This window comes from Alligator sinensis, unplaced genomic scaffold, assembly GCF_000455745.1.
Source record: "Alligator sinensis unplaced genomic scaffold, ASM45574v1 scaffold1274_1, whole genome shotgun sequence".
NCBI lineage: Eukaryota > Metazoa > Chordata > Crocodylia > Alligatoridae > Alligator > Alligator sinensis.
In genome coordinates this window covers 586515-608516 of record NW_005842570.1, presented here as the reverse complement: position 1 = coordinate 608516, position 22002 = coordinate 586515, and the positions used below count along the sequence as shown (strand labels likewise).

General features: G+C 40.6%; 2 protein-coding genes across 3 annotated transcripts in view; both read left to right on the top strand.

The window, feature by feature from the left end:
• Positions 1-1328: 1328 nt before the first annotated feature.
• Positions 1329-16878, top strand: UBE2D1 (ubiquitin conjugating enzyme E2 D1). The gene is made up of 7 exons (XM_006032404.3): positions 1329-1394; positions 1498-1529; positions 4123-4240; positions 4752-4829; positions 5143-5248; positions 8892-8985; positions 13873-16878. The coding sequence occupies exons 3-7, from the start codon at positions 4190-4192 to the stop codon at positions 13916-13918; spliced, it is 375 nt and encodes a 124-aa protein (XP_006032466.1). The 5' UTR covers positions 1329-1394; positions 1498-1529; positions 4123-4189; the 3' UTR covers positions 13919-16878.
• A 3049-nt stretch (positions 16879-19927) lies between these two features.
• TFAM (transcription factor A, mitochondrial) overlaps positions 19928-22002 on the top strand; it is a 12760-nt gene continuing 10685 nt past the window's right edge. The window contains exons 1-2 of one of the 2 annotated variants that reach the window (XM_006032402.2): positions 19928-20067; positions 20175-20314. In XM_006032402.2, coding sequence (XP_006032464.1) covers positions 20006-20067; positions 20175-20314 — 202 coding nt within the window. In that variant the 5' untranslated portion in view covers positions 19928-20005. Of the gene's footprint in view, positions 20068-20174; positions 20315-20720; positions 20833-22002 lie in introns of those variants that run through there. The other variant, XM_014524069.2, reaches the window with a different exon arrangement.

The window sequence follows — 22002 nt, the reverse complement described above, 5'->3', positions numbered from 1 at the left end:
GGGTTTTTTATATTAACCTCAGTCCTTCCAAGGAAATCATTTCAGAGATTTCCACTGTTCCTTAATACCAGAGATCGTCCCCTTTGCTGGCATGGTTCACTGGCTAACCATCACAACCTCGAAGGCCTTCCTGAAGTCTAAGTATACGACATCCACCCGTCCTCCTGTGTCCAGGCGTTTCGTAACCTGGTCATAAAAAGAAACGCCTGGACACAGGAGGACGGGTGGATGTCGTATACTTAGACTTCAGGAAGGCCTTCGAGGTTGTGATGGTTAGCCAGTGAACCATGCCAGCAAAGGGGACGATCTCTGGTATTAAGGAACAGTGGAAATCTCTGAAATGATTTCCTTGGAAGGACTGAGGTTAATATAAAAAACCCCCTAAAATAGAAGTATAGTATGGGAAGGAACTACATATTACCTAAGGCAGTACAACATTGTCATGAGAGAGACCACACCTGTATTTATAAAAATTAGGTTTCTTTAGATTTAACCTTTGTCCTTGTTTTGTTAGTCCTTATGAAATATAAGGTTCATAAGCATGAAGAGTTGTTCTTTTGGAGGGGTTAACCAGGGGTTAAGGCTTAATTATTTCCCCTCCTTGGTTTCAGGTAAAGTTTCAGATATGCCTCAGTAGTACACTTATAGATCAATTTGAGGCAAACATTTCACAGTCTAGTTTAAATTGGTTCGTATATATACATTGGATCACACCTGAAATGTTCTGCATGACTTAAAGCAGGAGTAGGCAATATTTTACAGCTGCAAGCCAGAATGACCCAACTTTAGGTCACAGGCTGGCTGGTCAGTGCTTGGATCCTGCCACTACTGCAGCTTGTGTCTCCAGCTTCCTGGGAAAAGCACCCACAGAATGGGACTGAATGCTGCCAAAGCCCCATGTCCCAGGAGCCATACCCAAAGGCTCTGTGGGCCAAATGTGGTCAGCAGGCCATAGTTTGCTGACCTGCCTTTAAGATGAAATACAGTTCAACATTTAAGTGTTCCTAATTAGGCAGTTAACACACAGCTTTTGAAATTGGGACTTAATTTTTTTCAGTTCCTCCAGTGGGGTATTAATAAATATTCCAAATTAGTTTACAGTAAATTAGAGCTGCTTTTCTTTCATGTATTCATCACTAGTAAAATACTACCTTCATGAGCTGCAAGCACTACAGGGAACATTCATCTGTTTGGGAAAGCTCCACTTTGTTTTAAACAGTATAGGCATCTTTTATAAAATCTTCATTTAAAAATTGTTTTGATTCCTCTTAAAGGTGCTTTGTTTTTCTCTCTCTGTTTTAACCACAAAATGTTTGCATGTTTCTTGTAGGAATTAAGTGATCTGCAGCGTGATCCACCTGCCCATTGTTCTGCAGGACCTGTTGGAGATGACTGTAAGCATCTCAATAGCTTATTGCAAAGGTTTTGGCATCTTTACAGTGCTAAAAATGTAGACTAATAATGTAATCCTTCCCCCCCCTCCCTTCTGTCTTTCAGTGTTTCACTGGCAAGCAACTATTATGGGACCTGTGAGTATGTAATTCATACAGTTGAAATTGGCCTAATGTTTTGATTTCTCTTTGACTCTGAAAGGTCCACTTAAATATAATCTGAGACTCATACTTGAGCACCTATGAACATGACTCTTGGATTTAAGATTTTTTTAAACAACTTTTTATGTACTCCAGCACTCTAGAATTTAAAGTATTCTACATACTCTAGTTTGTAATAATTCCCTTTCTTTATTTAAAATTTCCTCCTTGTGCTCTTGAAATTAAGGGCAACTTTAGTGGGTGCACAAAATGCATTCTACGTCCAGTCCTTTAGCAGCTAATTTCTTATGAAAAGCCTGCATTTCAGGGATATTCAGTTAAACATGTATGTTAGTTTCCAAAGGGAAAACAGTGGTCATAATCCAACATTAAAATAAGTAGTTCTAAATAAGAATAGCGTTTCACAGGGTGATCTTGGTCTTGAAGGGCATATCTGCATTTGTGAACATGGGAGTGCCACTGGCAAACCTGTTTCTCCCTCTTGGAGTGCACCAAAGTCTAGGAATTAGGCAGTATGGTGTTTAAATTGAACATACACCCAGAGTGATTCTTTGTGCGTCTTGGCATGTGCACAGAGCTGCTTTATGCTTGCTACACTTCCTAATTTCTGGGGTTTGGCGTTTGGATGGGAACAAGCGGACAAGGTGTGCTTGTCAGCTGTGCTTTCAAGCTGACAGAGGCTGGCTGTGCATATGCTAAGAGTCAAAGTTCAACCCATTACTATGATGTGGGTATGCCAAAAACAGATGTTTTGGGGTCTTGGAGTCACAGCAGTTATAGAAGCTGAGACTATAAGTATAAAAGGTCTGCTTTCCTCAACTGGAGGAGGGCCTGGAAGGACTTGATAAAATCTTGCCAAGGAGATGCATAGGGAAAGGCAAAAGTGCTTAAAAATAGAAGCCAGTAAAAGAAGCCTGTAGAAGATTTGAGCTGAGAACCTGAAGGAAGAGATATTTGCTCTCTAAAGGTGATTACAGTCTTGATAGTTTCCTTATGGACTGTTCTTGCTACTTTGAAATAGGAATATTTGGTTCACTCAGAGGGCCAAACTAACCTGCCAACAGGAGAAATTAAAGCAGTATCCAAGCTGCAACTTTACAGGGGGAAAAAGCAGAAGAATGGAGTTGTCACTGCTCTGAGATGGCTTATTTCAACATCTTCAATGCAACTGCTGCTGATTTAAGTATTAATCTGGGAATGGTGCATTAGATTTTATTCACTGCTTCTCATGCAGATATTTTTTAGAAGATTCCTCCACAGGTCATACAGGTGATATTTGTCCAGCTTTTTCAAGGCTAGTATTAATATTCATGCCCCTGCTATTTAGGAGCTGGTTACCTAACTGGTTCAATGATTAATTTGAGTCTCCCTGTGCCCCTTTGCTCTGCTTTAATATCTTAACCATTTATTGTTTTTTCCATTCAATTTTTTTGTGCTAAATGTCTTACTGACAATACTGTAAGGCTTGTTTACCACAAAAAAACAGATTGAAGGAGAATTTTTATAAAGCTAGATTTTGTTTGAACTAATGACTTGAGTAATCAAACACTAGTGCACACATGCTGATATAACTTTCCCTTTTGTAGTTCATCTTCAATATTGTGTCACAGAAACCTACTTTTTCTCCATGTATTGTACATTCGCAAGAATTATGTCACCTCTATTTGAAGCTGGGAATGGATCCATCTTTCAGTTTTTCTCACTCATAACTGCTAGTAAGAAAAGCCACAGTATCAGTGTGAGGTACTTCTTCCCTAGGGAATAAGAAAAAGACATATATTCTAAGTTATCTTTTTTTGTTAGGCTGAAAGGAATAAAGGTATTAAACTTGCCTTCAGAATTCACTCCCCATGTCTGGAAGTAGGTTGATCTAGTGTGCTTCTCTGTGGGCTGTTCTTATTTCTTATACTCTACATATGAAACCGTGGCATCATTTTTGATGCTGAAACTTAAGCTTTATTTAAAACTTCGATGAACCATTTTAGTTTGCTTGCAAGCTGTCAACTTAAACCAAATGGAAGTATGGTGACAACCACTTTTACTATTATGTGAAATTTGATGCCTTAGCAGTTCTATTTATAACTTGTCTTGCTTTGCAACAGTGCCTATGTTTGGAAACACTTTAAAATGAGGTGTTCATGTGTTTTTCCCTATTATACTCTATCCTAAATAAATTTAAATTGCAGCTTATATTGATTTTCTTTTAAGGTGGATTTTTTTTCTTCTTCACACTAAAAAGAATTATATGATTGCCTTAAATAGATTCAGGGAGCCTAAGAAATCAGTGTACTTCCACTGCTTTGTGGTAAGCATCTGATTCCTTAGCTGTTATGTTTAATACCCAGGAAATCTGCCCATTATTTTTGGCTTTCCTTAATTAGAAGTCACAGGAATGCTTCAGCTTTGAGGCCCTTGATAACCTAATTATAGAGGTTTTTTCCTATGTAATTATGAAAATGAAGGGTTCTCAACAAATGACTTGCAACAAAGTTATTTCTCTTTTTTTAAACTATGTGCAACCTGGACATAAACCTGTGCACATGTTCTCTAACAAAATGCATGTTCACAGATTTGTACAGGTCACAAAGATGTTGTGAGTTTTAAAACTCCCTGATGTCACCATGATCAGCTGAATAATGTGGGAAAAACCTACTCTTTGCACCTGCAAAGAGAAATCACTTCTTAAGGTAAGTATGTTTGTGACAAGCTGGAGGACGACCCCAAATGTAGCAGAGCAGCTGTGGCTCTATTACACAGAGGGCAGGATGGGGAGGACCATCTCAGAGTTGTGTATTCCTTATGGTGCCATGGAGCTGAACTCTAGAAGCACCTTGCAACCCAGACACTGAGGGAGAGCTAGCTTGGAGCTGATAGACCAGCAGTTATGTTGATCCACCAGTCAAATGTTGTTCCTTGTCTCCTAGAAAGCAGTACTCAGTAGTTGTGTGGGCTACTGCAGCAGTGGCCAAACCTGGCTTTGCTGTTCATTCATAAAGTTGGGGGAGGATTGCATCCCTCATTATCAGCCACATACCTTCCCAGCACATAGCCCAGTGTTGGATTGTGTGCTGGGAAAGGCTTTGATCCAAGCTGATAATGGTTTGGGAAAGGCTGTTTGAAACCAGAAAAAAACTAAATAAAACCTACCTTCAGCAGACTTAGGGTTTGTTTTATTTTGTTTTGTTTCTTTTCCTCTAGCCTGACAGTGCGTATCAAGGGGGAGTGTTTTTTCTCACAGTACATTTTCCAACAGACTATCCTTTCAAACCACCAAAGGTAATACTTAATTTTCCTAAAACTGTTATGAAAGTCCTGGGTCCACTCTTTGTTTCATTCTTTTTTTTTGGCTTAATAAACTTTTTGCAGGGGTTTAAAGCAAAAGTATCAGCAGTGTGCTATCTATTTTTATGCATATGTCTGTCTGGCAGAGATTTCTAAAATAGAATGTATCAACAGTGAACAAAAACCTATACTGTATCTTTGGGGTAGCCACTCTGAAAAGGTGTGCCTGGGTGTTGAAGGAATAATATTAAATTCTCTTTTGCAATAAACAGAACCTGAAGCTGACTTTTTTTTTTCATAATCATAGATTGCTTTCACAACAAAAATTTACCACCCAAACATAAACAGTAATGGGAGTATTTGTCTTGACATCCTGAGGTCACAGTGGTCACCAGCTCTGACTGTATCTAAAGGTAACTTCATAGATATGCTAATGAATTTCTATACCAATAACAGCAATGACAGTAAACATTTTAATGTAGCTACGATGCACAGTTCAGCCTTATTGTGACTTATACGAGTAATTGCTGAAAAATAGGCATGTCATGAGGTGGGAGTAAACATTTATCCTGCATGCTGTTAAGTGGAAAATTCAACAAAATCTTGCATTTTGCTTTCAGACTGTGCAAGCTATTTTACACTTCAGCTATCAACTTAGATAGTGGGTCATATGTATGATTAGTAGCTGTTTTAAATTTATGCCATTAAGTGCAAGATGCTAGATATGGGAAAACACCTTGGATAAAATGCAGAGTATTTAACATTAAATTTGGCTTCTGTAATATCTATATCATAATTTGCTCCTGCTGGAGGTAGAAAGAATAGTAGCCCAAGTAGTCTGATGAGTCAGAAAACTACAAAACAGGAAAATTTCAGCTGTAAATAGAAAAGCTTGTATTGAGGCATATATAGAATATTGGATCACTTGGTGCTTTAGACTCCTTTTCACATATGGGTATAAAAATATGGATTTGATGATTGGGGTGGCCTGCACCCTAATTCTTGTGGGCTAAATCTAGCCTTTAATTATGCTTAGGGACCTACCCAAATTGTGATAACATGATTTTTGTGAAAACTGTGAAAAATGGTGGTTTGCACAAACACTGCAAAAAACGGTGATTTCTCCGATTTTGCACAGAATTGACCAAAAACAACTTACTAAAAATAAAGTGATGGCTTCCCAGTGAGAGCCAGTGGCTGCTGCAGCTTGGTCTCTCAGCCCACTGGAGGGGCAGTGGAGCTGCTGGCATGAAAGGGAGCAGCCAGAATGGCAGCTGCTCCCTCTGGTGCAGATTGGCTAAGGCTGCCTTTTGTGCAGGCTTGCCCTCTTGGCCAACCAGCAGTGAGGGGCAGAGCTGCAAAAGGGGCAGCCCTCTTGGACAATCAGCAGCAAGGGGTGGAGCCACCATGATAGCTTGGATAAATGCTGACTAGCCCTGCGATCATTTCACAACATTGCCCATCTGCTGCCTTGGTTTGGGTAGGTCCCCAATTATGCTTCATTTTGAGAGAAGATAAATTGTTTCCACTACATTGTGTCAGCCCACCCTCTGGGTACAGTCAGTTGGCCCCAGTCAATTGGTCTTCAGCAAGTAAAACTCTTATTTTTCTAAATATTCCAATGTAGTGTTAGATTTTCCCCAGTTTTGAAGCATGCTGGCTCTTAGAATAGTGAGGTCGGTGTTATGCCTTGCACTGTTGTTCAGATCATTAGAGGTGTTTGTAGGTTCACTACAAGCCATTGTACCATAATTCACAAGCCTTGTACCTATTATTATGGTACCTTGTACCATAATAATAGGTACAAGGTACAGTCCTTGTACCTATGGCTTCAAGCCATAGGTACAAGGACTGCTTTCATTTCTCATCCACATCTTTACTACACATGCAGACAAGGGAACCTAAAATAGTCAGTTTTACCATGGAGTTTCTCTAAAATGAAAGTGAAATAATGTAAATATATTATTAAGTGCTTAACAAAGCACTAAACAATTAAGTCTTTTAGAAGTGTCATTCCATTTGCAGTTCAAGCAAGACAAAATTGTTAGTCTTAATTTGATCTAAATTGCTCTATGCAAATGTAGCAATTATAGTTTCTTTTATAAGCAGCTGGTGCCCACACCCACCAGATCTGTATAACAATCTTTAAAAAATTCTACATTTATTTAGCTGTTAACACTGATAACTGGGAAAAGTTGCTTAAGACATATCTTTATGTATGTATGAAATAATCCAAATGCCAGTATAAACTGACCCCCAGCCTGTTGCTGTGCAATATATACCTTATTTCCTGTTGAAGACTTACTTAATGTGTGGTCAGACATTTGCATCATTATGCTGCTTCAAAAATGTAAATTACAGATTAATTTAAGCATTCTCCTTAAATACTTCTTCATTAGTGTGAAGTGGTTTGCTTACCTTCCTTAGAATTACTCTTCAGATAAAGTTATTTTAAAAATATTCATACACAGGCACATTATCTATGACTGACAACCCATTTCAGTTTTTTGGGTTGTTTTTTTAAGTTTCTGTTTAGTTGTACAAATGTTCTTGGTTGGCTGACACAAAGGATTCTGACATTTCCTTTATAGCTAACATTAGCCTCTGATCAGAGTGACCATATAATTATAACCTCTTGAGTTGTCTAATATTAGTGACTTGTGTTGATCTTCTGTGCCAAATATATCGTTACAAAATGTCTGACTGCCACAGCTCAAAATAGTATTAAACAATTCCAACCTTTTTTTAATGAAGCAAAGCATAACATAAAATGAGTGCACAGCACGTATTAGAAAAAGTATGCTTTATTGTGGACTTCCATAGGTCATTAAGTAAAATATAATTTTCCTCTGCAAGATGTCTGAGGTTTTCTGGCTTTCTGCCCACTGGTTGGGAGGTTAACATAAATTGTATGATGAGAGGTAAGGGATTGTTTTTGTTCATTTGTTTGTTTTTAGTCAGTGAGATGGATACCCTTCAGACATGCGTTGTTTTTTTTCCAAGAAACAAATTCTTAAGTAGACTTTATTGGACATAAGATTGCCTCCATAAAGCAAGTTTAATTCATCAGAGTAAAGGCTGGCAGTGCCATCAGTTGACATGTCAAGAACAATGTTTTCTTGCTATAAATTGGCAAAATCAGTGCAGTATTTACAAATATTTCCATGGCTCTGAACACAGACATGCTGCTTTCCCAGAATCTGTATGCTAGAATTAAAAGTATCAAATGTATCCAGAAAATAAACTAATACTTAGTATGCATTTTAAATAAGGTAAAATACTAATTCAGTCTTACTGGAGAATACAAATCTAAGTCAGCCACATCATACACCAAAATCTGGTTGTGTATGATGATGTGATGTAATTTATATTTGTAACCGTGTTATACTAATCACTTTATATTGATCATATGGACCCTGTAGTAGGCTTTTCCTGTATCAGAAATGAACACATGAGCTTTAATGTAAAATAGCTTGCAGTCTTACTAAAAGTTCACATTCAGTTATATAATCATTTTAATATGGCTGGGTCAGTGCATGTAATTAAATGTCTAGGGATAAAGTTCTGCAGTCAGTTTCTCTCTCACACGTGTGTCAGTGGCGTAATTCTAGCAGGTTCTAGATCTTGGGTTGTACATTTTATGGATACAGACTGGAGGACCTAGGTCTGATCCCAGGTGAGGACAGTGGATTTCCACTCGTTTCCATTTCAGCACAGCTCTGAGGCCCACCCAGCCTCCCATCCACTAGGAACTACCTGGGGGTAAAGGTGTCTGGAGCATTGTGCTTACTACATAATCTCCTTCTCATGCTGAGGTTAAAGAAACTGTAGCTCACTTTCACTGCTCTAGTGGGCCTAAATGGCCTCTAAACAGAATGTCTTTTACCTTAACCCAAGAAAGTGGACTGCAGGCCTGAGCTGGTGTTCTGCATAAAACTGCAGGATGCATAGTTTGACAATTTATGGGAAGATGCATGTTAATTTGAACATATTAAAGCATCTAAGAAAATAAAACAAAAATAAAATGTTGTTTAATCTATTTTCTCTTTCATCTAGTTTTATTGTCCATATGTTCCTTACTTTGTGATCCTAATCCAGATGATCCTTTAGTACCAGATATTGCACAAATCTACAAATCAGACAAGGAAAAGTGAGTATAATTTTTTTGTTGTTGTTACTTAAAGGTTTGCTTTTGATCTGCTACACAAACTTTGCTCACATTCTTACAAGAGATTCTCTTCATCAGTCTTGCAAAACTCAAATGCCTATAGCTTAAAGGATTTGGTATACCTAACAAGAATATTGGTAATTGCCACAGGCATTTGGTGCACCTGTTTCTCTAAGAAGGGAGAAGACTGGAGATAGCCAAGTCTGCAGGAAGGGAGCACCTGACCAGAAAGGAGATAAGGGAGGGAGAGGGAGACTCTGCACTCCCAGGGGTTAAGAGAAGGCAGCCTTAGAGGTGAGGTAGGGTTTAGTGGCTTAGGAATTGAGACAAGGGGTGGTGGTGGTCTCAAGAGGCCCAGGAGCAGGACCAGAGCTTGGGAATAGAGTGAAGACAGGACCAGTGCCGGGGGGGGGGATCAGGAGGGCCGTGCTCAGGAGGGACTAGGTACTCACAGGTAGCCAGGGTGTGGGCAGACAGGCAGTGGTCTGAGCTCAGGAGGGGGCTCGGAAGGCTTATGGTGCAGGAACTGCAAGTTAGGGCTGTGTGAAATTTCACCGGTCATTTTATTTCAACACTGTTTCAACTCATTTTGAGGTCGAAACAGCAAAACTGAAACAAAACAAAGGCTTTCGAAACAGCCTCAAAACAAAACAAGGCTAGTCAAAACATTTTGACCATAGCGCTAGGGATGGGAAGTCAATCCAGCTGGGCTGAGTTCCCTTCCCCAGCTAGATTGGACTGGGGAAAAGAAATCAGCCCAGCTAGGCTGAGTTCTTGTCCCTGGTGCTAGATCAGGTGGGGGATGGGGAGTCAGTCCAGGTGGGCTGACTCCCCATCCCCCACCCGATCTAGTGAAATGTCTTTACTGTTTTGACAAAACAAAACTGAACAGCTGTTTTGAATCAAAATTAAATTCGATACGAAACGCTGTTCTGTTGAAACCTCAAAACTCAAGGCGAAACGGAACGGTGCCATTTCACACAGCCCTACTGAAAGTCCCAACTGTGGCAGAGACTGAGTCCCAGTATAGGGCTAGGAGGTGGTGCTAATTGATAACATCTGCGAGGCACAGATGTGGTGTATGGATTGTTGGAGCCATGTAATAAGACCTTAAGGTGCTGAATAGTGACACCTGAACAGCCGCATGGGATCAGGGATCCTCCAAAGATCTAATAAAAACATAGTCTGGCAGGCAAGGTGAAGTGGGGAGCAAGCCGGAGAAGCCAGGCCAGATCAGGGACTGAGCAGCTACCGGGGGCGTCATGGCCACCCCTGGTGCCAGTGCCTGCTACAGTAATATAATTATATACTCAATTAGACTATATTAGAGAAATATAGGTTAACATAATTAATCTGATATTTTCCTAAAGCTTCCCATTAAATATACAGGATGGAACAGTTAAGATTTTATTATGTGAAAATGTCCTAAGTAGAATATATTGATATAGTCCCAGAACAGGATCCTGTAATTAATGATTCACTAGAGTTGTGCTCTGCTAAAAAGGTTAGAAAATACTGAGTATGGGTTGTCAACTTTGACACTTAATTTCTCAACTCTAACATACCTAAAATATAAAGAATATTAGGAAGTATTTCCTAAAATGCTGAGCGTCTTTGCTCATGCAGTAGAGTTATTCATCTAACAAGAAGCAACATTTGCCTTTTTCATTGTGAGACACTAATGTAGACTGGGGAATTTATTGTATTGGGGAAGGAAACATAATTAACAATTAGCTGAAGCACTACATGCTTTCACAGTGGAGGGTTTAAAGGGTTTAATATCTAAAGATCCCAACCATACTGACTGAATTCCTACCTGGGTACTTCCAGTGCAAAACTATTGGACCCTCAGAGTTTTGATGGTTGCCGGCTGTCCCTTTTGTACGTAGTGGGTAGAAACAGATGTCATCTGATGTTGCATTTGTACCGCAATGACTATTTTTATGGCAGTACAGATGCTGAGAAAATACATCAGTAGCGAGACAAAAAGTACAATAAATTCTGCCACTTTAGAATCATAGAACTGGAAGGGACCTGTATGATCATCAAGTCTGGTCCCTTGCCATGGACAGGAAGTATTAGGCTCAGATAAGCTCAGCAAGGTGCTTGTCCAGCCTCGTCTTGAACACCTCGAATTTATTGCAATTGACATCTATTTGCTCCCTGGCAGTAGAGCATGGGCAGCGTAGAGCTGCCTGTGCTCTCCTGCCACCCTGGGTAGGTACTCCAGGATGTTGAAGAGCCTAATCCTGTGTATGCCTGGTAGAATTGGGCCTGTCAAGCCCCCAGAGCACCTGTGTGGCTTTCCCTGCTTATAGAGAGGCCTGGGGTGCACCTTTAAAGCAGAGAAAGTCAGGATTCCCCATTTATGGAGACCCATCTTGGGATCTCCAGGGGCACATTTCCACAAGCAGGGGGAACCTGCATGGATTCCTGGCATAGATTCTGGCATGGGACAGTGCAGGAGTCAGGGAATCCCCAGTGCCTCATGCATCCATGTCGGGACCTGTGTTGACTCATGCCTCCATGTGAAGCATGGGTCAATGCTGATTCTAGCAAGGAAGTGCGGGGCGGTGGGAATTCTCCTGCTTCTGTGCCTCTGTGAGGTATGGATCGGCACAGAATCTGATGTGAGGCAGCAACGGACCCAAGAGATTCCCAGGCAGGGGAACACGCTGCCCCTTGTTCTGCATCATTCAGGGGGCCCAATGTATGACAAGGGGCAGTGTGTGTCACCCAGTAAAGCAGATCAGCTGTGGTGGGACATGTTCTGCCACAGCTGATCTGTTTCTGTTTGGCACTCTCTGTTTTTACAGAGAGCCTTGCGGTATTGTGATATAAATAGTAATATTGTGAAGATCACTTGTGGTTCCAGTGCTACAGATGTTGTAGAAAACAGGTTAGACCAATATTACAGTCCCTGTGGGACCTTCAAAACCATGTGTGACCCACAACCTGAAACCCCATAAAGTGACAAGAGAAACTTGTAACTTCTTACTGCCAGTGATTGATTGTCACTAAGAGTACTTCCAGATTCACAGATTTAGGTTTTACAGTCTCTGGGTCATCCAGTTGGTGCCTGGGTTGTGTTTTGGTTATCTGAGATTCAGGCATGAAATCCAGGCCCTGTTGAATTGGTGGTGAATTTTTGAGGCAGCATATTTTATCCTGTTTCTTAGGCTTTTTTTGGTACGAATGGGATGCATTCTTTGCTACTTTAAGTTGGTGAACACATTTATCTGTATCCCTAGAGTATTTGTGTAATACCTGGAGACAGTAACTTTAACCATTTTTAATTTATCAAGAAGCTGGTGCCTACTGCAGCAACTAAATAGAATACCTGTAATACCAGCACTAAGAGGAGAGGTACTTTCTAGTTGCAGGTGATCAACATTGACATGGCTGCATCCATAGATTAGAAGGGAATGGGCTATATGTACCCATGTATTGAAGAACTTCTGAGATGCCTGAAGATAGGATGTAGTTTCTTCTTACTGGGTAGAATTCATTGAAGACAACTACAGACTTTGAAACCAGGCAGTATTTGTCAAGTTTTGTAGGTTTCCTATTGTGTAAAACGGAGGTTATAGTCTTACTAAATTACATATCTATACTAAACCAGCTTCTTGTAAAATATCCTTCCCATGAATAAAGTATTACTAGGCAGTTCATCTGGTATCATCAAATTATCTGGGCTATCTTTGTAAACACCTGGCCCAGTGCTTGAACTTGATAAGGGATTATGATATGTTCATCTTGATGATCCTAATCTACCTTGCAGCCAAGGTAGATTAGGATCATCAAGATGAAGATATCATAATTCAGCTTTTGCCTGTTCCCTTAATAAATACCCTATTTTCTTGCATACCGCATACCCCAGAATATAGGTCAGAACCAACGAGAAAAATCTTTCCTTGTAGTAAGTGAGTAACTGAGTAATAGCTGCTAGAGAGCAGAATCTGCTCGTAGTTCTACTGCCTGCAGATTGCTTGCAGATTTTACTTTGCTTTTGCCCTGCAAAGGCAGAAACTGCTCTTACTATATTTCTGGCTTGTAATGTGCACTCCAGTTTCCAGCAGCTGTTTTTTTGGGAGGAAAGGTGCATACTGTATATGAAAAAATATAGTATTTCTTCTGTTTACCTTTTCTTGCTGGGGATTTGATGCATCTTTGGTTTTTGTGGCAATTTACATAGTTTGTTTCCTCCACTTTGGAAACTATTGGTTTATTGAAAAACTTCTGAACTCTTTAATTTCCAAGGCTAGGAATCCAGTCATGGGAGAAAGGGAAATTATTTGCCTGGAAGTTCTTTTATTTATTTATTTATTTATTTATTTATTTAAGGTGTCCTATGGCTGGCTCCCCTTATTTGGGAAGTTTAATCAATTTGGCCGGCTACGTCTTTTTCTATACATGCCTTTAGAGCTGGTAAATATAAAAGTGTTTGCGTTATTCTTATCTGCTATCACTGTGTATCAATACAATTCGCCTATTATTGGGTAAAAAGGTTGTGGTCAGTCTGAGGGTGTTGGGTCCGCCCAAAACCAAGGTATCTGAGTCATAAATCCAGTGGCAACACAATGTGCTGTGGTCTCATCCTAAATCCTAACTAGTTTCTTTAGTATTTTCATCTGCTACTTAAGTCAATTGTCAGAAACTGAACATAGGCAGCTACATGCTATAGATATGTTATTTTGTTTATTTGTTCTTAAACAGAATTTTTATAACTGTTTCTTGAGTTGGCAAGATTACACCTAGTGTGTCAGAAAAGTTGGTGAGCTTAGTGACAGCTCATTTTTATCAGTTATCGATATGGTTGTCTATCATTAACTTATTTCTAATTGTAATGCCTTCTTTCTACATGTACAGATACAACAGACATGCAAGAGAATGGACTCAGAAATATGCAATGTAAACTTGTGAACACTTTTTCATACACCACAGAGTACTGTAAATTCTAGGTTTTTTCAAAATTAGAAGTAAATGGAGCACAGTTTGCTGTTTCAGTGTACCATGAGGCCCTTTTGATTTTTACCCATGCGAGTGTGTTTCTGGAACAAGAAAAAAACAAGCTTCCAAAAATAAACTTAAGACTGTGATGAGAGTATTTATCCTTTTTGTATGCTTTGCAAAAGACATTTATTATGGTTTTTAAGAAACTTGGACATCTGTATCTTCAGCCTACAAGATCCATAATGCAGTTGTAAAGCAACCAAATTATTTTTGCTGGAAAAAATGTTTTTACATGATACTGCATGTGTCTTTTAAGATATGTTGTCAGTTTCATAAGTATGTTCAAATGTCATGGTTAGTTCATTTATGTAATTTGTATTTTTTTACTGTATAGACTAAATATATTTTATTTACCATGTAAGTCAGCTCATTTTAGACTTTTTCTTGTGCACAGTATTGACAAAATACAACTGCTAGTAATGAATGAATGGGGTGTCTCTTCCCATATGATATTTTACAGACTGATTGCAGATTCTTAAAACCTAAATGATCTTTGCACTGTAATTCAGTATGCTGATTATGGAGAAACACTTGGATTTTTTTTATTCTGTTGCATACTTGAGTTTAATTTTATTGCAATGTGAACTAATTGCACTGCTATGTAGAAAGATATGTAACTGTCTTGTTTGTTGCTATTCACAACTGATTCTGCCCTCTCTGCTCCCTTCCTTTCTCCCCACATAGTCAAATAACATTCTTGCAGTTCATTTACAAATCATACTGTAGCTTTTCCATATAAATAAAATGCATTTTCTACTATTGGTCTTGGCTATTTTTTAAATCATGCATATTCTTGCAAGTGCTTGCTCTACACCTAAAAGATTAAACTATTATGTATGCATCTGAATTCCAGGCAAAAGAGAGAGTGAAGCCATGCCTTTAATATTACTCCAAACTGAGTTACAGTTAACTTTACACTGGCTTCAGCTCAGTTGAGAGAGCATACTATACCCACTTGTGTAGGATTTCAGCAATGTTGAATCCCACACTAATCACTTATGAACTATTTCCTTTAGTCAGAAAAGGTATCAGATGTTTGTTTAGAGACTTCACTTACATTGGTGTAAGTAAATATTTTCAATATCGGAATGTCACAGTATAGAATTTTCCCTCGTGTCTAACAGTATTTTCATCTACTACTGTTTGCATGTGAAGCTAACTTTTCCCATTAACAGTTGTTTCTGTCTCCTTCACAGTATGCATGCAGAAAACACACAATTTTGGGAGAAAAAACACCTTTTATATATACTTAAATAAAAAGCATTTTAATCCCTGCCATAGATTATTTTAAGGTACTAAATTGCTGTTAAAATGCATGATTAGTTTATTACTTTCAATTTTCTGTATTAAGCTGGCTTGAATGGGAAATTTGCCACCGAATGAAACAGAAAATTTTAAGATAAGAATATGTTTTGGGCTTCACTTGTTATTTAGTTGAAGCAAACCTCTAACTGGAATACACAGAAAAGAAGCATGCACCCTAGACTTCAAAACCACTGGAAATGTATTGATTAAAACTCCTTAAGTAGATCACTACCTTACAACTGTCCAGATTATTCAACAGTATAAATTGGTCACTTGTAAAAGACGGTCACCTTTCTTTCTTTCTTTCTTTCTTTCTTTCAACATGCAATTGACCTGAGACAAAAGCTTAATAGATTTAATGTATTGTATTACACTGATTTTTTTTTTAAGTGTTGTACACATCAGAACATGCCAACCTCTCTAAAATATTCAATAAAGGATTTTTGTAGTAATACATACGAGCACTTTCACTATACTTGAAATGGCATATTGTAGCTAGGGAGGCTACACAAGTGGTGTGTATATATATCACTAATTGGTGGCAAAGAATTCTGATTAATAGAATGCATCCCCAGAGCTTTTTTCTTCTTTTTCTTAGCTTGTTAATAATAGGCTCATACTAGAACAAATTATTTATTTAATACATTATGTTGAACTGTGTGAAACTTGGAAGTTTGACTTGCATGTCAGTTAATGACTATACTTTGTCTTTTTTGTTGTGTTCTACTAATACATAATAGAGTTGGTTTGAAAATGTTTATACTTAAATTGGTGCTCTGAAGTACTGTATATGCCGTGCACAAAGGAATTGTTTTCTACCATAATGTAAGATGCACAGGATGAGCAATAACATCCAAATTAACTGGTAACAGGAAATATGGCAGACTTCAGTAATAGTTTATACTTCATAGGAATCCATCAAGACACTTTTTATATTTTCTTTTTGTTTTCTTGACAGCATTTAAAGTGGTATTTCAGTCCCTGAGCCCACTATCAACCCCTTAACTCCGTGTTCCTATCCTGGAAATAGCATGTATAATGCTTTAGTCTGAAATAGTGTGGCTTCCTCTGCCTGGAACTGTATGTAAATCAAACTGTATTCACTAGGAGAGCATTCAACTGTTGTTGAATAAGCTTGAATTGCCTGGTAAATAATATATACTAAGCAGTTAATTATGGAGACAACACGTTTCCTCTTACCAAAAGGTTGCTCAGTCCTGTGGCTTTCATTATGGAATAAATGATGGTGATGTGTGCTTCTCTTCTCTTCACTCTTAATGGTCACTGTGAGATGTCTCAGTGGGGGAACTATTTGAGCCATGTAGTTACCCTCTGTGCTCAGCACTGACACTTCTGCAACTAAAGTATTGCTGTATCATTAGAAATTGTTGAAGATGTAATCCAAGTTTATGGCCATTATTCTGTTCTATTAAATATAGAATGCTTTTTTTTAATCAGCTTCTGTTTAATAAGGTTTGATGTGATTTCTCCCCCACCCCTTCCTACCTAAAGATGCCAATTGAAGCCTATAGAAAAATAAAGATTTTAAAAATTGTATGATTTCTCCTAAGCAAAATTTTGTTCAAGTGTTTTGTGTGTATACATGTTTTTCACTCCTAACCAATGACTGATGGAATCAGAAAATTATGGAACTTAATGGCTGGGTTTAACAAACATCTGAGGATAGCTGTATTCCATCATAGGAGGAAACTGGCATATTAAAGAGAGGAAATAAATAAGAAATGAAGAAAGGTCTGGAGAATACTTTTGGAAAGTGTGGCTAAGTAAAACAAGAAATATACGAGGTGCAAAATGGTATCTTCAAGGAAGCAGGGTTATGATTTGTTTTTCTTTTAACACCAGTTGCCAAATCCTCGAAATAATAAACTTGTAATTAACTGAGAATAAAGCTGTAGTAAGCAGCAATATGGGGAAAAACATCAACAGTGAGAAATGTCAACAATGAGAAAAGAGGGGTCTCCTATGCTAACAATATAAAGTAGCGGTTGAAGCCCTGGGCTGGAGCAACCTGGCTCTGGTTCAGTGCAGGCCAGCTAGTTTCAGTGGTGGGTCGGGGATAGTGGGAAGGGAGCTTTCCCTGCACCTATGCCAGGGCCAAGCAGCTGGGAGCTGCATCTGTACTGCTTTTCCCAGTCTCTCAAGTCACTGGCTGGGGAACCAGGTGCAGCTTCTAGTCAGAGGGGAACTGCGCTGGAGTGGGGCTGCTGCAAACTTATGTCTGTATTGTCACCTCTTCTCCCCTTTCCTCCCACCCCTGCTTCCTGGCTGCTTGATAAACACAGCTGGGATAGCAGCTGCCCAGCCTCACTGTGGGCAGAGGCAAAGCTCTGCAGACTGTATGCTGCTGTCCCTTGGTATAAAGTGGCATAAGATACTTAAAATAGTAAGACTAGAAGATAGCAAAAAAAACCAACTGAAAATAGGGGATCTTCTGTAATTAAACTAAAAATGAGGTGAACATACTCAGTTTATTCTACCTGGGCATGAAGCTCTAAAGCAGGGAGTCTCAAGCAAGCAGGGTGCCATGAGATCCTTTTAAGAGTGATGTAGAGTATTACACAATTTTAGCAATGTTTAGTGTGAACAGCTACACATGATTCACAAGGTAACTCAGAGATTTCAACTAGGAATCCATAATGTTAAAACCACCTATTATTATCTTTTTGAGTTCTTAGCAGGAGAAGAATTGCTCTATTATTTCTCTGCAATCAGAAAAAAACAAACAAGTGAAAGCTAAGGGCTGGATTTTTCCAGGGGGAAAGTGCCTTGATTTTAGAAAAGTTGAGAACAGATTGAATTTTATTAGTAAATGTTTATGATTGTGAATCCAGAAAGATGACAAAGCCAGTAGGGAAATACAGATCGCCCAAGCCAGGGACTAACATTAGAGGGATGGGGGTGAGGAGGGGAACGCAACTAGGTTACAGAGAATACAATGTTAATTGTATACTCTAAATGTTTGTCCCAAATCAAGTCTGAATCCAAACAAGGATGGTTTCAAGAGAGAGCATTAATCTGAGAATCCTTGCTTCACCATAGATTTCCTGGACAAATTGCTTAATCTGTTGGTTTCCCTATCTGCAAAACTGGTTTATTGCCCTACTTCAGAGCAGTGTTGTCATAGTAAGATGCATTAAAGATTTGAGATGCTTAAGTACTATGATTAAATGGGCATAGTTAATAATGATTTGAAGTGGAGGGGATCAGTTTTTTATAAAAGTTGTTTATGGAAAGGTTCTTGCCACAGCTTTCTTATTGGAAAGGGCTACAAAAGATACTCAAGAGTAATGCAATCTGACCTCACTTCAGCTGTAATGTTCCTGTTCAAAGCACTGTCTGAAACTGGTATCAAAATAACCCAAGTTGTAATGAATTTTCTCAGAGCTTTAGTCAATGCTAAATATAATTCTAATGACTTTAATCTTGATTATACATAGGTTTCTCTGATATATGCAAATGAATGAATACTATTGGTAGCATAATAGGTTGAAATTAAAATTAATGCAATTTATAAGGTGATTGTGCAGATGATTTAGCTGAGCTGAGAATCATCCTTGTAAAAGCTGTGACCTAAAATGGTTGCTACATGATATGTGATTTTTCTACATAAAATATAAAAATCTTGGGAACTGAGTGGTTCAAAAGAATATTTAATCAATTTGGTCAGGACGACATCTTTTGTCCTATGGCCTTTTTAATGGGAGGCTTAATTTGGGAGCATTCCGTTGGGAAGAATGATGCTAACACTAGAGAAATCAAACCCTTTTTGGTATTGGCTGTAAATAAGACAGACGTGTTTAGAGAAGCTAACAACTTCCAACAAAGGCAATGGCAGAACATGGTTGTACAAACCAGTGTAAATACTAGGTAGATTAAGCTGTTGTCTAAAAATTAAAATGCCAGCATGTCAAAAGAGAAAGCAGGTATAAGAACAGCCAAAAAGGGGAGTACTGCCCTAAAAAGGAGTGAGACAGCAGATGCTGACGTGATTAAAGCAGAAGTCTAAAAAAGTGCATACAACGGTCCTGGAAGTGGACTGAAGGCAAAGTTGTAGCTAAGCGAAGAAGAGATCATTAAGTGTGTACCAGACCCTTCAAACAAAGTCACCTGCTGCAGGTTTTTGACGGGTCAAGGAGGAGCAGGGTGAAAGGACAGTATTTCTACCCTGATCAGGTGGCACAGGACGGCCTGGCTAGCGGCTGCCATTCCCCTCCGCTACCCGTGTCCTGAACAGAGACGCGCAAACTCCACCAGAAAAAAACCCAAACTTGTTAACAACAAATGACAAGTTTGAAAGGTAGCAAGTATTCAGATAACCTTGCAATTGTCCCCTGGTGAACCGCTAGCATATGCCCAAGGAGCTGTGTTGTACAACTGGTTAACTTTCCAGGCTGCACAGTTTGAAATCAATAGGAGCACCTGCTTACGCACCGGTATGAAAACCGTAAGCTATTACTGCGGAGCCCTTCCAAGGAGCGCATCGTGCTGGTGCCGGTGTCGCTAGTTTCCTGCTGGCAGCTGCCCCGCGCCTCCGCCGGGTTGGTCTGAGATCCGCCCCGCCCTTCCGCACCCCGCGCAGGCGCAGTCGGGGCAGGCCTCGGCCCTCGGCTGGAAGCGGCAAGCAAGGGGCGGCTCACGCTGCAGCGCGGGTTTACGCGGGGCAATGGCGGCTACGTTGCTGGGCCAGGTTCTGGCTTATGCGCTCCACACCCAGCGCCTGCTCAGGTAAGGGTGGCGGCTCCCCGCGCTCCCCCGCCCCTCTTCCCTCCTCCCGGGCCCGAGGCTGAGCCGCGTTGGCCGCGCTCACCGCGCCTGCCCGCCCATCCCCACAGGTGCAGCGCGCCGTGCTCCGGCCCCGCGAGGCGGTGGTTCTGCCAGGAGCCCGGGCCCCCCAGCGCCCCGAAGCCGCCCGCCCGCGCCTTCATCCGCTTCTACGTGGACCAGGCGGTCACCGTGAAGAAGCAGAACCCAGGTAGGCGGTGCGGGGCCTGCCCGCTCTTTGAATCGGCCGCCATGTGCCGGCGGGGCTTTGTGCGGCCCCGCGCCCCTCACGGCCCTGCGCCCTTCAGGTCCAGCGGCGGAGTTTAGAAACGGTCATCCCAGCCAGGCCGGGGCTTAAACATGACACCGGTAAAACCCAGTCGATTCTACCTCGGGGCGGTGACACACGTGAGATGCCCGGTGTCCGCACTAACCTGGTGTTCGTTTTTAAGGATAGTTTGGCATCCTTGGGTCCAGTCTAATAACCACACTTCTGAAACCTATGGGGTGAGGGAGACACGGTTCTATGGGGAGATGTAGTGTCTTTTATTAGATCAACTAAATAGTTGGAAAAAATGTTCTTTGCAAGCTTTCAGGTACAAACACCTTTCTTCCAGCAGAGGGAGAGTCTGCTGGTCAGTTGTGTGCTCAGCGTGGTAGAACAGAAGCCAAAACGCAGGTCTGTGAAAATGCAGCTGCGTGGCAGTGAGGAGCAGGGGATGGGAGACGGTAGGTGTGAGACAGGTGAGGTGGGGGGATATTGACTTGGTGATCTGTTTTGTAACCATGTTGGTCTGAGAGAGAAGAGTACACAAAGCTTGTGGGTCAGAGGCGATATCTTTTACTAGACCAAATAACTGTTAGCAAAAAAAATAGACCTGGTGATAGACTGTAGCTGGTAAAACAGAGAGGGGCTACCTGGGGTTATCAGATGGTGTGGGAAGTGATTTGGAGAAAGGGGAAAAAATATTGGATTTGTGCCCTCTTCCTCCTAACGATAGCAAGGTGAAAACCTTGAAAGATTTGTCAGAAAACAAAGCCTAAACTTATTTGTATTACAAAGTCAGATCTTGTTTGTCCTTGAAAGGCTCTGACTGTTGAACCTAGGCAATAATAGCATAATAAGAATTGGATGAAGTAAGGTGAGAGAGGAGGGAATTTCAATTGAACTAAAACTCTCAGTTGGACTAATCAACTCACAAGGTGATAGGTTGCTGATACTACTTTAGCTTAATTGAATAATATTTAGAATAAAGGGTAAGAACATTAAGAGCTATACTGGGTCAAATCAATGGTCCACCTAATCTAGTGGCAAGAGTGCATGTTTAAAGCAGGAGTGTTAAACTTATTTGGCCTTATGGGCCAAAATAGCAGTGCAGGGCTGGTCCACAGGCTGAATGGATGGTGCAGGGCTGGCCTTGCAGGGCAGATCAGGCCCACAAAAGCCCCCCAACCAGTGCTGGGTAGCCAGCATGGCTCCAGCCAGCCTGGGACCCAGGGAAAGAATCCTGGCGTTGTAGGCACTTGGCTGCAGCCTTGGGAGCAAGCTGCGATGCTGGGCTTCTTCCCACGGTGCTGTGGGTTTTGCCCAGTTAGTCCTGCAGCAGCAGCCAGTCTCCCACTAAGGCTGCGCTGGATGAACTAACTCCGGACTGGATCTGGCCTCTGGACTATGTGTGTGACACCCCTGCTTTAGATGGAGAACATTGAATAGGGTACAGGCCGGATTTGGCTTGCAGAGCGATTTTTACCCAGCCTGCAGCGAGTCCCTTGGCCTCATTTAGTGGTGCTAGGGAACACTTGCCCTGTGCCATCCCACAGCTCACCCAAGGATGCCTGCATGCTGGCAGCAGCGCCCAGCCCCACCAGCTCTGTGTGGAGTATAGCACAGCAGCATGG